At 41.6% G+C, this 13,315-nt stretch overlaps 2 protein-coding genes across 3 annotated transcripts in view; one reads left to right on the top strand and one right to left on the bottom strand.

Annotated features, from left to right (window-relative positions):
- LOC308103490 (serine/threonine-protein phosphatase 2A 56 kDa regulatory subunit gamma isoform-like) overlaps window positions 1-8,041 on the bottom strand; it is a 45,764-nt gene extending 37,723 nt beyond the window's left edge. For both annotated transcript variants that reach the window (XM_080453468.1, XM_080453469.1), the window contains exons 1-2: window positions 7,952-8,041; window positions 6,436-6,498 (exon numbers count right to left, since the gene is read on the bottom strand). In XM_080453468.1, the coding sequence (XP_080309594.1) occupies window positions 6,436-6,498; window positions 7,952-7,981 (93 nt within the window). In that variant the 5' untranslated portion in view covers window positions 7,982-8,041. The remainder of the gene's footprint in view (window positions 1-6,435; window positions 6,499-7,951) is intronic.
- Window positions 8,042-11,313: 3,272 nt separating this feature from the next.
- On the top strand, window positions 11,314-13,315 carry LOC308102783 (mitochondrial nicotinamide adenine dinucleotide transporter SLC25A51-like; the record flags this gene model as incomplete). The annotated part of the gene is made up of 3 exons (XM_080452642.1): window positions 11,314-11,575; window positions 11,995-12,002; window positions 12,389-13,315. The coding sequence occupies 3 exons, from the start codon at window positions 11,314-11,316 to the stop codon at window positions 13,313-13,315; spliced, it is 1,197 nt and encodes a 398-aa protein (XP_080308768.1).

The following is a 13,315-nucleotide window of genomic DNA, read 5'->3' as shown; positions in this document are numbered from 1 at the left end:
GTCGGCAAAATCAAATGGACGGGCCAATGAAAAATGTTGTTTATTTTTCATACCTATTTATTTTTCATAAACTATTACGTTATTAAAACTCATTCAGTGCCACTGGACGTCTAAAACATCCGTTGTAATAAGCCCTGTGCCACTGGACGTCTAAAACTTGTTTTTTTTTTGTGAAAAAAATGTTCAGAACGCAAGATATGATGATTTGAAAATGTTCTGCTCCATTCACTTCTTGTTTAACTTCTTACTGAAAAAGGCTGTATCTCGGCCTTTTTCAGTAAAATGAATTTTGGCTGTGGCACTGAATGGCACTTTTTTACAATGAATTTTGGCCAGTGGCACTGAATGAGTTAATATTTATAATATACACAAAATAAAATAAAAGGTCAAAGATAAAAGCACAATCCACATACATGAATGAAGCCTAAACAATAATAGGTACGTTAAAATTGTGCCTTCTATTTGGCATTTAAATGCATTAATCCTGGCCCTCAGATTTTAACAAAAAAAAAAGCTAAAGCGAAGACTTGTAACTCAAATCTTTGCTTCTGAATATTTTTAGGTGGGGGTCCGTGGCCAAATCATATCATTTTGGGGGTCCTTGACATGAAAAAGTTTGAGAACCACTGGTCTACAAGAGACATCTCATCACACCCAACCACCCAACCAACCCACTCAGCCATGGAGAAGACTTGACTAAAAGCTAGCTTAACCCTGGGGCCAAAGAAATCCCATGAAGGTTTGTTGTTGTGTGGATGTGGAATCTAGTGAATGTGGGCCGTTTCTCACGGCTGGTGCCACCTGCCTGCCAGCTATTAGGATCCATTCATCAACACGCACCTGACAGCACACACACAGGGTCGACTTCAGCCACTGCAGCTGTGGACCTGCCTCAGCCACGGTCTCTAGCCTCGCGTCACCAGACTTTCCACACGGTGGACAGCCTGCTTTTTAGGCATCGTATCGTGAGTTGATTGAATCGTTACATGCCTACTGGTTTTCCTTCCAAATTGACCAGTGTGATCTGGTCAAGAGCCCGCCTACTAACAGGACTTAGAATTAGAATAAAACATCGACACATACCAAGTACACCAAGAATTGCTTGAAGAAACTTGCCGGATTCATAAGATTTAAAAGGTAGTTATGGGGTAAGACCTGCCACTATGACACTCGTGGTTTACGATTCTCTCTAGACCTGGTGACAAAAATGCTACAGGGGTTGATCCCAACCAAACCGTCTCACTCAGGGGAGTCATCAAATTCACTTAATAAAAAAAACACCACCACCACACTCATGTCACACTGGAGGACAGACTGATCAGGTCAGCCAACAAGTACATGTACAGTAATGGGCTAGTTATGGGCTAGATTACACTCTCATGTGACCCAACATATGGTCGACTCTGATTGTTACGGGTCGGGACCATGATTTTGGGGGGGTCCCCAGATGACAGTGAAGTGACAATATAAAGACCTTTAAGACCTTTGTAATACCTCAATTAACCCATTAAGGCCTGAGGTTCCGATTCTACACATGTCTTTTTAATGTCAAGGACCCCAAAATGTATATATTTGGCCGCGGACCCCCATCTCAAAATATTTTGTTCCAGGGACCCCTAGAAGCAAAGATTTGAGTTACAAAAGTTCGCTTTAAAAATATATATATTTAAAGATTTGCACAAATGTTCTCGATTTTTCAAAAATAGCAGATTTACAAGCTCGTAGCGTGGCACTCGGTGCCGCGCTACGAGCTTGTAGATCTGCTATTTTTGAATAGCCAAAGTGTCAAATAATGCTTTTTAGCTCAAATCAAAAAATGACACAGATGCGTCCCAGGTCTTAATGGGTTAAGAAAAGAAAAATACCATTACTGCATCAAAAGTAATCAAAAAACTATATTACAAAACCCGAACAAACATTTAAATAGCCGATCTACAAGCTCACAACGCCTCGCTTTATGTATCTGTGGAACCGAGTCAAACAAAATGTAATGCCTCAACAACACCTGCATTCCAAGTGCTTATCAGGGTGGGGGGTCCCCAGTTCAAATATGATTTGGGAGAGGGGGGGGGGGTCACAGCCTGAAAAGGTTGAGAACCACTGCGTTAACTCAGTGTGAACGACTCTGTCTGTCCTCTTGACAGTTTCTGTTTTCAGCCAGTGAATGTACTGTATGTGGGTTGGTGGTGTGAGAGCCCACCATGCCAAGCAGGACTGACAGTGACAAAGAGGCCTTAACCCAGTCAAAGAAATCTAAAGGGACACAGATGTGTTCCCGGATTGGCTATTAAAAAATTACATAAAATATATATAATTGTGGGGGTCCTTGACATGGAAAAATGTGATGTTATAGCAACATAAGTGGTTCAGAAAACTGTTAAGATTTAGAAGACATTTGTAGAATCGGCCTCAGGTCTTAAAAAATATATATATATTCAAAGATTTGCACAAATCTTCACGATTATTCAAAAAATAGCAGATCTACAAGCTCATGTGCCGCCGCGTATATCTGCTATTTTTGAATAGCCAAAGTATAAAAATAATGGTTATAGCTAAAAAAAACTTACACAGATGCGTTCCCGGATTGAATGGGTTAAGTGGCACATGCACAGTTACAAGAAAGAAGGGAACACAATATGCCTCTTGTGACAGAAAAAGATTTTTAAAAAAGCGCTGGCAGAGACCTAGCGGGCACACCTGCTTGTCACAGTACACACAAATACAAGGCCATGTTGTGCATGTTGACCTTATATCAATAACCAAAATAACTGAAAAGAAAATGTCTTGTGCATGAACAATATTAATGCAGTGGGTAGATTGACATGGCCGCGAGCTGCATGACAAGTATTATTATTATTATACCTTTATTTCTTTGTGGTAAGAAATTAATGAATTGATGTAACATCTAAAAGCCAACAGGTCTGTTGGTGGTTCCAAGAATCAGAGGCAGAGGGGCTTAGAGGAGGGGCGGGGGGGGGGGGGGGGGGGTGGGGTTAGTAATACAGCAACAGCTTGCCTCCCGGCTATTTCAATTTGACACACGGTTGGCGCATTAGCAGATCGAGTAGTGAGGGCAGATAACCATGGGGATTACTACCCAGAGAGAGAGAGGGCAGGGGGTTCAGCCTCCTCCACACACACAGACTTAAGAATATCAACACACACACAGGTTTGGGAGGGAAGGAGGGACTCAAATGACCCTTCAAATGCTTTGCTTGCGTCGCTGTATTTTTTACATGTCAGTGTGACTACATCTAGGCCTGTCACGATTATTATTACATAATCGTCTAATCGCAATCATTGGAGATAATCGCAATTATTTTTGCATAATCGTTTCCACTTCGTGACGCGTTGTAAGCTTGTAGATCAGCTATTTCTGCTTTATTTAAAAGCAGAAATAGCGTCACTTATAGCTCACAACGCGTCACTTTGTGAGTTTGTGACACGTTGTAAGCTTGTAGATCAGCTATTTCTGCTATTTTTACATGAATTAAATTGTTAAATATGTCACTAATTTCTTTGTATATTTCAGTTATTTGTCATATCTGTGCAATATTTAATTACGAAGCCTAAAAGGCTTCATATGTTCCAATGTTCAATGCCAAACACGCAATTATTTGAGTGACAATTAATCGTCAACTTAAATGTGTAATCGTGACAGCCCTAAATACATCACCAGCGGGCAGACAATCTGTGTTGTGTTCCTGCTTCAGCAACATAAAGAGCACATAATGACGGAATTTCCCACCCGTTTAGACATGCTAGACTGATTTGAGGCAGAGAGAAATAAGCTGTCAGAGAGATGACGTCAATCATCAGTGCAATTCTCAGAAAAGAAGTCCCTTGATGAAAACCTGTGGCTGAAACCCTTTTTTCCTCCTCTCAACTGTGCCAATATGGAATAAAGAAGAAATCAATTTTTAGTGCACCTTTTTTATATATTCTGTACTCTTTGACTTTGTGTCTGTCTGCAACCATAGTTCTGTGCACAGTGGACTCAATAATCAGCCACATTTGTAACCAGAGTTTTATGCTTGTATCTAAAGTGATACATGCATCTATCTATCAGTATTCAGCAATTTTGGAGAGAGCCTCTTCCCAATCTGAACATGAATGACTGATTCATAAAAAGCCATGACCAGCTCTCGATCTCTGTTTTAAAGTTTGGGGAAAGCAAAGTTGCATATATATATATATATATATATATATATATATATATATATATATATACACACACACACATACATACACAGCTAAAAAACAGTCTGGTTAAAAATTCTGAGTGGCTGGCAGGGACACGTCATCTGAAATAAAATCCCCATTCATATCTTCATATTCTATGCGATCGCATCTCTAAATGACGATTCCTTTGACGTCACGCTACATTCTCGGGTTGACTGTGCTTTGAGAAACAGCGAAGCAACACCACAAGGTGGTACCACAACAACTCTCTACAACCACCCCGATCATCAGCACAAAATCATTTAGCAATGGACCAAAAAAGATCTCAAAATCCGAGCTGACAAGACCACACTATTTTGTAATAGGGACCCCCAGAAGCAAAGATTTCAGTAAAAAATATTCACTTTAAAATAATATATATTCAAATATTTGCACACATTTTCAGGATTTAAAAAAAATAGCAGATCTACAAGCTCATAGCTCGGCACTCGGTGCCGTGCTATGAGCTTGTAGATCTGATATTTTTTTAATAGCCAAAGAAATCTAAAATGACACGGATGCGTTCCCGGATTGAATGGGTTAAGAAAGCGGTACAGATGCTAGACACGTGATAAATCTATCTATGTCGAATGATAGAAGACGGACCTGAATGAAGCATGACACTCCGTTATAGGACTCGCTCGCTCGCTGAAACAGCGTGTCACACATCACAATGTCTTGTGAGCTTGTAGATCAACCATTTATCAAGCTAATTTTGAAATGGCCATTTCAGACCTGTCCAAAATAGGGGTGCCAGGGTGAAAGTGGTTGAATGACCAACCTAGTTACTCATCAATCCTTTACACGATGCATCACAAATCAACCTGGCTGCCTGTAAACCATAACAGACGTAAAACATAATACTGTACTACAGTAGGCTACCAAACTAAATCCTGTGGAGCAGGACTCTGAGCCTGGCAAATTAATTAACCCATTAATACCGGGAAAGCATCTGTGTCATTTTAGATTTGAGCTAAAAAAGCATTATTTTATACTTTGGCTATTCAAAAATAGCAGATCTACAAGCTCATAGCTAAAGCTACAGAGCTCATACTATAGATCTGCTATTTTAGAAAAATCATCACAATTTGTGCATGTTTTCATATCTTTGCTTCTGGGCGTCCCTGGAACAAAATATTTTTGAGATGGGGGTCCACGGCCAAACACATAATTTTGGGGGTCCTTGACGTGAAAAGGTATAGCAACATACGTTTTCCAGAAAACTGTTAGGATTTAGAAAACATTTGTCGAATCGGCCTCAGGTATTAATGAGTTAAATTACATTACATACTGACTGATGCATTGATTTCAATGTATTATTCATAACATCAATCAAACCATCACTGGGAACCACACTGCAAACTGTTAACACACTTCTCTACGTCTCAATGTGTGGCATTCAAAGTGTTATCAAGGGTAGGGATGTTAATGATTAACCGTTTTTACTGTTTAACTGATGATACGAGTTGTAATCGATTAACGCTATGGGTAAAAACGACGCATGCATTATTATTCCTTTATCAATTCTGTTCATTAGGTTGTGCATGTTTCATGTTCACAGATACTCTATGTTTTGTTTTGTTTTTTATTCTGTTTACAGCACTGCAGCTTAGCCTGTATAAGCCTACGATGTGTTAATGATCTTGTCTATACTATTGCGCATGTAAAAAATAAACCTCTTGTCTTATGGAAAACAAAATGAATTGCATAATTGGTCATTTTTTAATGGCTCACAGCAGACAATCCATTTTAAATAGTGCATTCACTCAACGATTGATTAAACCTTTAATGCATTTTGATTAACGCATGCATACTTAATCAGGGATTAGCCCAGTGGTTCTCAAACTTTTTCATGTCAAGGACCCCCAAAATGATATGTATTTGGCCGCAGACCCCCCATGTCAAAATATTTTGTTCCAGGGACCCCCAGAAGCAAAGATTTCAGTAAAAAATAACTTTAAAAAATATTATATTCAAAGATTTGCTTTTTTTCAAAAATAGCAGATCTACAAGCTCATAGTGCGGCACTCGGTGCCGCGCTATGAGCTTGTAGATCTGCTTTTTTTGAATAGCCAAAGTATAAAAGGTTAAAGTGGTTAAAGTCATTGTGATGCTATATTAACACATTTTGCTGGGTGGGGACCCCCTGGAACCCCTCCGAAGGACCCCTGGGGGTCCCCGGACCACACTTTAAGAACCGATGGATTAGCCTACCTCCTGCTCCGGACTCTGGTCCTGTCCTGCATTCTTGACCACTTTTCCACTTTTCGGGGGCTCCTGAAAAGAAATGGTTTAAACTTCAGTTCAGTGGACTTGATAGAAGTATTATTATTAGGTTGTAAAATAACGGTGAGACACACAATGAGTCATGACACGCAGCCATGATGGCGCACAGACCAACACGGCAAGGCTCAGCACATAAATATATACATTCATATTTTAACGCTCAAACTTGATGAGGTGACACAACCACAACTTTACTTTGGATTAAAAGACCCATTTTATATGATTCTGTATTAGGGAATATGAAAAGATGCTTTTCTTTGCTAAAAAAAATAAATGAATGTAATCACTTAAGCCCTATTTTGTACAAAAACAAATAGCCTACCTACAAGCTCAAACGTGTTATTTCCCAGTCACACAACCTTTTAAAAATAGAAATATAAGGACGCCAGGGCTAATATGGCAAAATTATGCAAATGTCACAATTGTACATAAGAGAAACACATTTTGTTTACATTATAATGATTCCAAGTTAATTGTATTATGGTTAAATTAACACTACAACTCATTTAGCTGTGGGGAGACCCTTTGGAACCAACCCAATGACCCCTTGTGGGTTCCCGGACCCCACTTTGAAAACCACTACTGCCAGTGAGCATTCATTCATTCATACACTTTGAAAATGTGCAAAGAGGACTTGCAGTGCAATAAACAAACACTTGGTGTGTTGATCAAACACAGTGTGTATGTTCCTATTCACATTAAAACTAGTTTGTTTAGACTTAGGTAGCAGTGGCGTAAAGTAACTAAGTACATTTACTCAAGTACTGTACTTAAGTACAATTTTGAGTTTTCTTTTTTTACTGGAGTATTTCCAATTTTCAGTACTTTTACTTCTACACCACTACATCTCAGAGGCAAATATTGTACTTTATACTCCACTAGAATTATTTGAAAACTTGTACTAGTTACTTTGCAGATTTGGATTATTATTACAAAACATACAGTACCACTTCAGCCCTATATAAGTTTCGGCCATTTGAAAATTCATGCCATAACACGATGCGACGCATTGTGAGATTGTATGCTATTTTCAAAATGTTTTTTTTTTAATACATTTTGAACTTGTGAAATGGGACAACCTGCACAATGAGTACTTTTACTTTTGGTACTTTTTAAGTACATTTTAATAACACCTTTGTACTTTTTGTACATATTTTGAATTCCGGACTTTTACTTGTAACATAGTATTTCTACATTGCAACATTGATACTTTTACTTAAAAACATGTGAGTACTTCTTCGACCAATACTGCTTGGTGGTAGCATGTAGCACGTTAGCATCAAGGTGCTAACACGTTAGCATGCTAGCCACTAGCTGCAGCTTGATGGGACTTATCTCTGTAATAAGACCTGAGGTTTATCCTGAAATAGAAGCACGTAAAGCAGTCTTATAAACTAGAATTAACGTGGTTTGTAGAGCCTTTCTAAATGCTCCTGTTACTCACCTTGTTGTCTTTTTTGGTTTTATTTGGCATTGTGTTGTATAGTCTCTCTATCTCTCTCTCTCTCTCTCTCTCTCTCCCCTTCAGAGACAACCTGACACACAACTCTGTCTGCCCTGCTGTCTGCTGATCATCCACCGTTGCCATATTCTGCGAGAGAAACAAGCAACCAGGCCTAACAAAAACAAGCCCTAAAGCGGTGGTTCTCAAACTTTTTCATGTCAAGGACCCCCAAATTGACACTTATTAGGCCGCGGACCCCCCTTTGAAAAGATATACCGCAGGGACCCCCATAAGAGAAGATTTTTTTTACGGCTCTGCAGTGATTCTCAACCATTTTAATTTCAAGGACCCCCAGTTTGACATGCATTAGGCTACGGATCCCCATTTAATAGAATTCCTATCTCTGGGACCCCAATCTATATTTTAAAATCAATGTTAATTTAACTCTGAGAGTGTACAAATGGAACCAAATGGACCCGTTAGGGGTTAGGGTACACTCTCAGAGTTATAGACCCGTAAGGGTCCATTTGGTACTACCTATCCATCATTTAGCTGAGGACCCCCTGGAACTCCGTCAAGGACCCCTGGAAAGAAAAAAATCGTGGAGAAAAAAAATAGGTAATTTTGGAACATTTTTACTTTTAAAATCTTGTATGGGGGGTCCCCATAGAGTTATAATAATATCAGGGGGTCCCTGATGGCATGAAATATTTTCAGATGGGGGTCTGCGGACAAATACATTAATTAATTAATTAATTTGGGGGTCCGTCCTTGTCATGAAAATGTTTAAGAACCACTGGGTTAAACAACATTGAGGAAACAAGCATAAAATAACCAGCTAAACTTTAGAAACAAGCCCAAAAAACCGCAACCCCGCAACTATCAATATTTATAAGCAACTTTACAGAAAAAACGAACCCAAAGTCGCTTATAAAAACAGACATGGCAACCCTGCTGCTCCTCCACTGTCAAGTCAAGAGACACACATTCTGACACACACAGCACTTCCGGCCGCCGCCAGGCCGGCTAATGTGTTTCTTCTCTTGGCGGTTTGCAACCTTTTGCTTATTATAAGGTACTATACCCCCATCTAGTGTACAGGAGGAGTATGTAGTGAGGTTTTGTCTCTGTTTGATTGATTGATGTACTTTATTTAGTAAGACATGAGAAACAGTACATGATGGAAGTACTTGACAAGGTCACAATTCAAGGTCTACTAAACTGGATAACTCATAAAAGCACTAAGCTTGTTTAAAATGAGTTCCCATGCACACAAATCATGATGACATATAAGACACAGACAAATATACACTACTATACAGAACGTCATACGATCAGCTTACAGGTTACTGTATGAAACATAAGAAATATGTACAAGAAAAGAGTTCGGGGGGGGGGGGTTTGGAATTGCAGCCTCCTGAATGTGTCTCTTTAGGGCAGTTTTGAAAGTGAGTAGGGTTCTACACTCCTTTACTCCTTTTGGTAGGGCATTTCACATTTTTGTTGTATAGCATGAGAACGAGTTCAATCCCAAATCTGGGTTGAACATGATCCGTGGAGCTGCCTCTGGTGTTGTGATCGTGGACTTCACTAACGTTTTTGAAGTATTTTGACAGGTACATGGGGTATCCCAATGTTGTGTCGTATCTTGTAGACCAGGCCCAATGCAAGTTGCTGTACTCTGTCCTCAACCCTGAGCCATCCAACCCAAGCAAAATGAGCAAGGGTTAGATGGGTTGTTGTGCGGTTGAGGCCAATAAGTAGCCTTACTAGTTTGTTTTGGGATGTTTGGAGCCTTGTTTTTAAGGCCTTGGTGGTGTTGTGATACCATGAGGAGTATGCATAATCAAAATGATCTTGTATTAGGGCCCCTGCAAGAATCTTCAAAGTATTCTTACTGACTAGAGGGAAGATCCTATACAAAAAGCGTGTTCTTTGGTTGACCTTTTTGACCACTCTTTTGGCCATTTTGTCACCGGAGAGGTTTGCCTCCAAGATGGAACCCAGTATAGGTAATTTCCTCCTTTCTTGAGATAACATCGTCATCCGCTTTGAATGTGAAGCTCTCAGCCTTGCTACGGTTATAGCACTAGACCCAAAGAGAATGGATTCAGTTTTTCCCAGGTGTAATGATAGTTTGTTGTCAGCGAGCCAGATGCGGATCGTGTCGAGTTCAGAGCTGAGAGTTTTTTCAACCTGCAGCCTTTCCCTGTCCGAGACCAGCAGAGCCGAGTCATCTGCGAACAGGAACAGCTTGCAGTTGCAAACTGAAGACAAAGCGTTCACATATATTAGGAACAGTAAAGTATGCTTCCTTATTATACTCCACACCAATATGCAGTGGTGGAAAAAGTAAAAAAATGTTTTACTTAAGTAAAAGTATCAATTCTGCAATGTAGACATACTCTGTTACAAGTAAAAGCCCGGAATTCAAATTTTACTTCAGTAAAAGTACAAAAGTATTGGTATCAAAATGTACTTAAAGTACCAAAAATAGAAAGTAAAATCTTTTGAAAATAGCAGATCTACAAGCTCACAATGCGTCGCCGTTTTCAAATAATTGTAGTGGAGTAAAAGTACAATATTTGCCTCTGAAATGTAGTGGAGTAGAAGTATAAGTACAGAAAATTGGAAATACTCCAGTAAAGTAAAAAATACCTCAAAATTGTACTTAGTGCAGTACTTGAGTAAATGTACTTAGTTACTTTACACCACTGGTATTATACTCCACGTCAATACTTTTTAAATTGGATGGATGGATGGATGGATGGATACACAGGACCACAATGTATGGAAACAAGCCCTTATGGCCGGGCCTTTTGTGTTATCCTTTTAGCACCATTGTATAATCACACCACTGTTTCATATTACTGCAAGGCAAATACTTTTTTAAATAAGTTTTTGTATTTTGATTAAAAACCAGGGCAATGTGGTTCATTCTAGGGTAAACGTGTGTGTGTGTGCGTGTGCGTGTGCGTGTGCGTGTGCGTGTGCGTTGACATTATGCAGCTTGTGAGTGATAGCCTCAAAAGTTGGCTCCCATGTATGTGGATCTCTGACTTAATGACGTCATTCATCTATGGTACATCTATGACGTATGACTCTAAATGTGGGCAAGGTTTGAGCAGGGTGCGAGCCCCATTTTATATAAATATTTATATATATATTAAATATTTCAACAGCAAAAATACTAAAGAAAACAGACAGTAATGAAAGCCTACTCTGGATGACGTATTGCCGGTATGATGTATGGAGGGTCATGTGACATGCTGCGGACCAATGGGAGGCCGCCTCTCTCCAAAAGCTGTATTTAAAAATGCATTGTGGAGACAGACAGTCAGAGAACAAGCAATGCAACAACAATGGTAGCAGGCGCCCAGGACAAAGGGTTTGATGAGAAATGCATATTCTGCAAAATCGTGAGGGGCGGGAACCTACTTTACAGTGATGAGGAGCTCTCCTGCTTTAGAGACATCAAGCCAGGAGCCCCCCACCATTACCTGGTGGTTCCTACAAAACATGTCGGGAACTGCAAGACCCTCAGCAAAGAACATGTACCAATGGTGGAGAGGATGGTGGAGACGGGGAAGGAGATTCTGCGGAAGAACAACTTCACAAACCTCGGTGACGTTAGGTTGGGCTTCCATTGGCCTCCATTTTGTTCTGTCGGACACCTCCACCTCCATGTACTAGCGCCTGTCAGTCAAATGGGCTTCCTGTCCCGCCTCTTTTTCAAACTGAATTCCTTTTGGTTCGTCACGGCAGAGCAGTTGATTCAACTTCTCAACTCTAAAGAGACTAAATGATCACTTTGTTTGGACGGCACTTGAGTTCTTGGATTGCATCTTGACCACGGTTCCATCCTCCTGATACAGAGGCTGCACCTACTTAAGGAGACTACTGAAAGGATAAAAGACCACTTTGATTTATACCTCCAGTGTACCTAATTTCAGAAGCCATTTTGTTTCCACTATTCTTTTGATACTTTAGGTAGGATAGGGTAGGTTCTACCTCTTTGTCATGGGTCTGCCGGTGTGACGTAGGTGTGAGGGTAACTTTATTGTCACATCAAAAGTTTACGGGAGTAAAACATCACTCATCTACTTCTTGCTTCTATGTCAGTACTATGACATCAGTACCCATTGTCTTAGTACTTGGAGGCCTGTCTATGCAGTAGCATGACGTCAGTCATCTCCATATTTAGGCATATTGTGAGAGACAGATACGGTACAGGAGCCAATCCGTGTGGAGCGTCATATTTCCCCATTTGGGCATTTCCATATTTGGGCATATAACATAGCATGAGATGACAGACGAGATGTACTGGGGGTCATGTGACCTACCGTGAACCAATAGGGGACTGCCTTCCTCCGAAAGCCATGCTGGGATTTAATAATCAGTTCGGATCAGTTCAGTTCAGTTTGTGCACGTGGACAGGTGATGCCGGAGGAACCACACCACCACAACCACAGCCTATGGCATAGGATATTTGGCCAAGCCCCATGGTCACCCGGGGAACCCAGTGACCCCGGTGGTGGGGGTCGTGACAGGAAGCACTATGTCAGCGGTTCCCTCGCAGCCATCACCAACACCGTGGTGACCTTCCCCATCCATAAGGTGCAGTTCCGCCAGCAGCTGCACGGTGTGGTGACCATGGAGGCTGTGCGGCAGCTGCAGCGGGACGGCCTGAGGAACCTGTACCGAGGCCTGCTTCCTCCGCTGCTCCACAAGACCACCAGGGGAGCAGCCATGTTCGGCCTGTACGAGGACTTCTCCAGGACGCTCCTGGACCGAACGGCCGGTAGCGGAATACCGGAGCTGGCCACGCGGAGCTGCGCCGCAGCGCTGGCAGGCACCATGGGTTGCGTCTTGACGCCGTTTGAGCGCGTGCAGACTCTCCTCCAGGACCACCGGCACCACGTCCGCTTCAACAACACGGCCCAGACCTTCCGGACGCTTCTGACCGAGTACGGGGTCGGAGAGTGCTACCGCGGCCTGGTCCCTGTGCTGTTCCGTACCGGTCCCAGCAGCGTGCTTTTCTTCGCGTTCCGCGGACCTGTAAAGGAGCAGCTACCCGAGGCCACCAGCCAGACAGGCCATTTTGTGAACGACTTTGTGTGCGGAGGGGTCTTGGGGGCGTTCCTCGGCATCATGTTCTACCCAGTAAACGTGGTGAAGTCGCGGGCACAGTCCCAGGTAGGTGGGGCCTTCCAGCCCTTCAGTGAGGTGCTGAAGACGGTGTGGAGGGAGAGGGGAAGCAGCGTTGTCAAGCTGTTTCGAGGGGCTCACCTCAACTTCCACCGCACGCTCCTCTCCTGGGGCATCTTTAATGCCACCTATGAGCTTCTACTGAAGCTCTTGTGA

This window comes from Gymnoscopelus braueri (assembly GCF_963280865.1).
Source record: "Gymnoscopelus braueri genome assembly, chromosome: 16".
Classification (NCBI taxonomy): domain Eukaryota; kingdom Metazoa; phylum Chordata; class Actinopteri; order Myctophiformes; family Myctophidae; genus Gymnoscopelus; species Gymnoscopelus braueri.
This window is presented reverse-complemented; position numbering and strand designations above follow the sequence as displayed.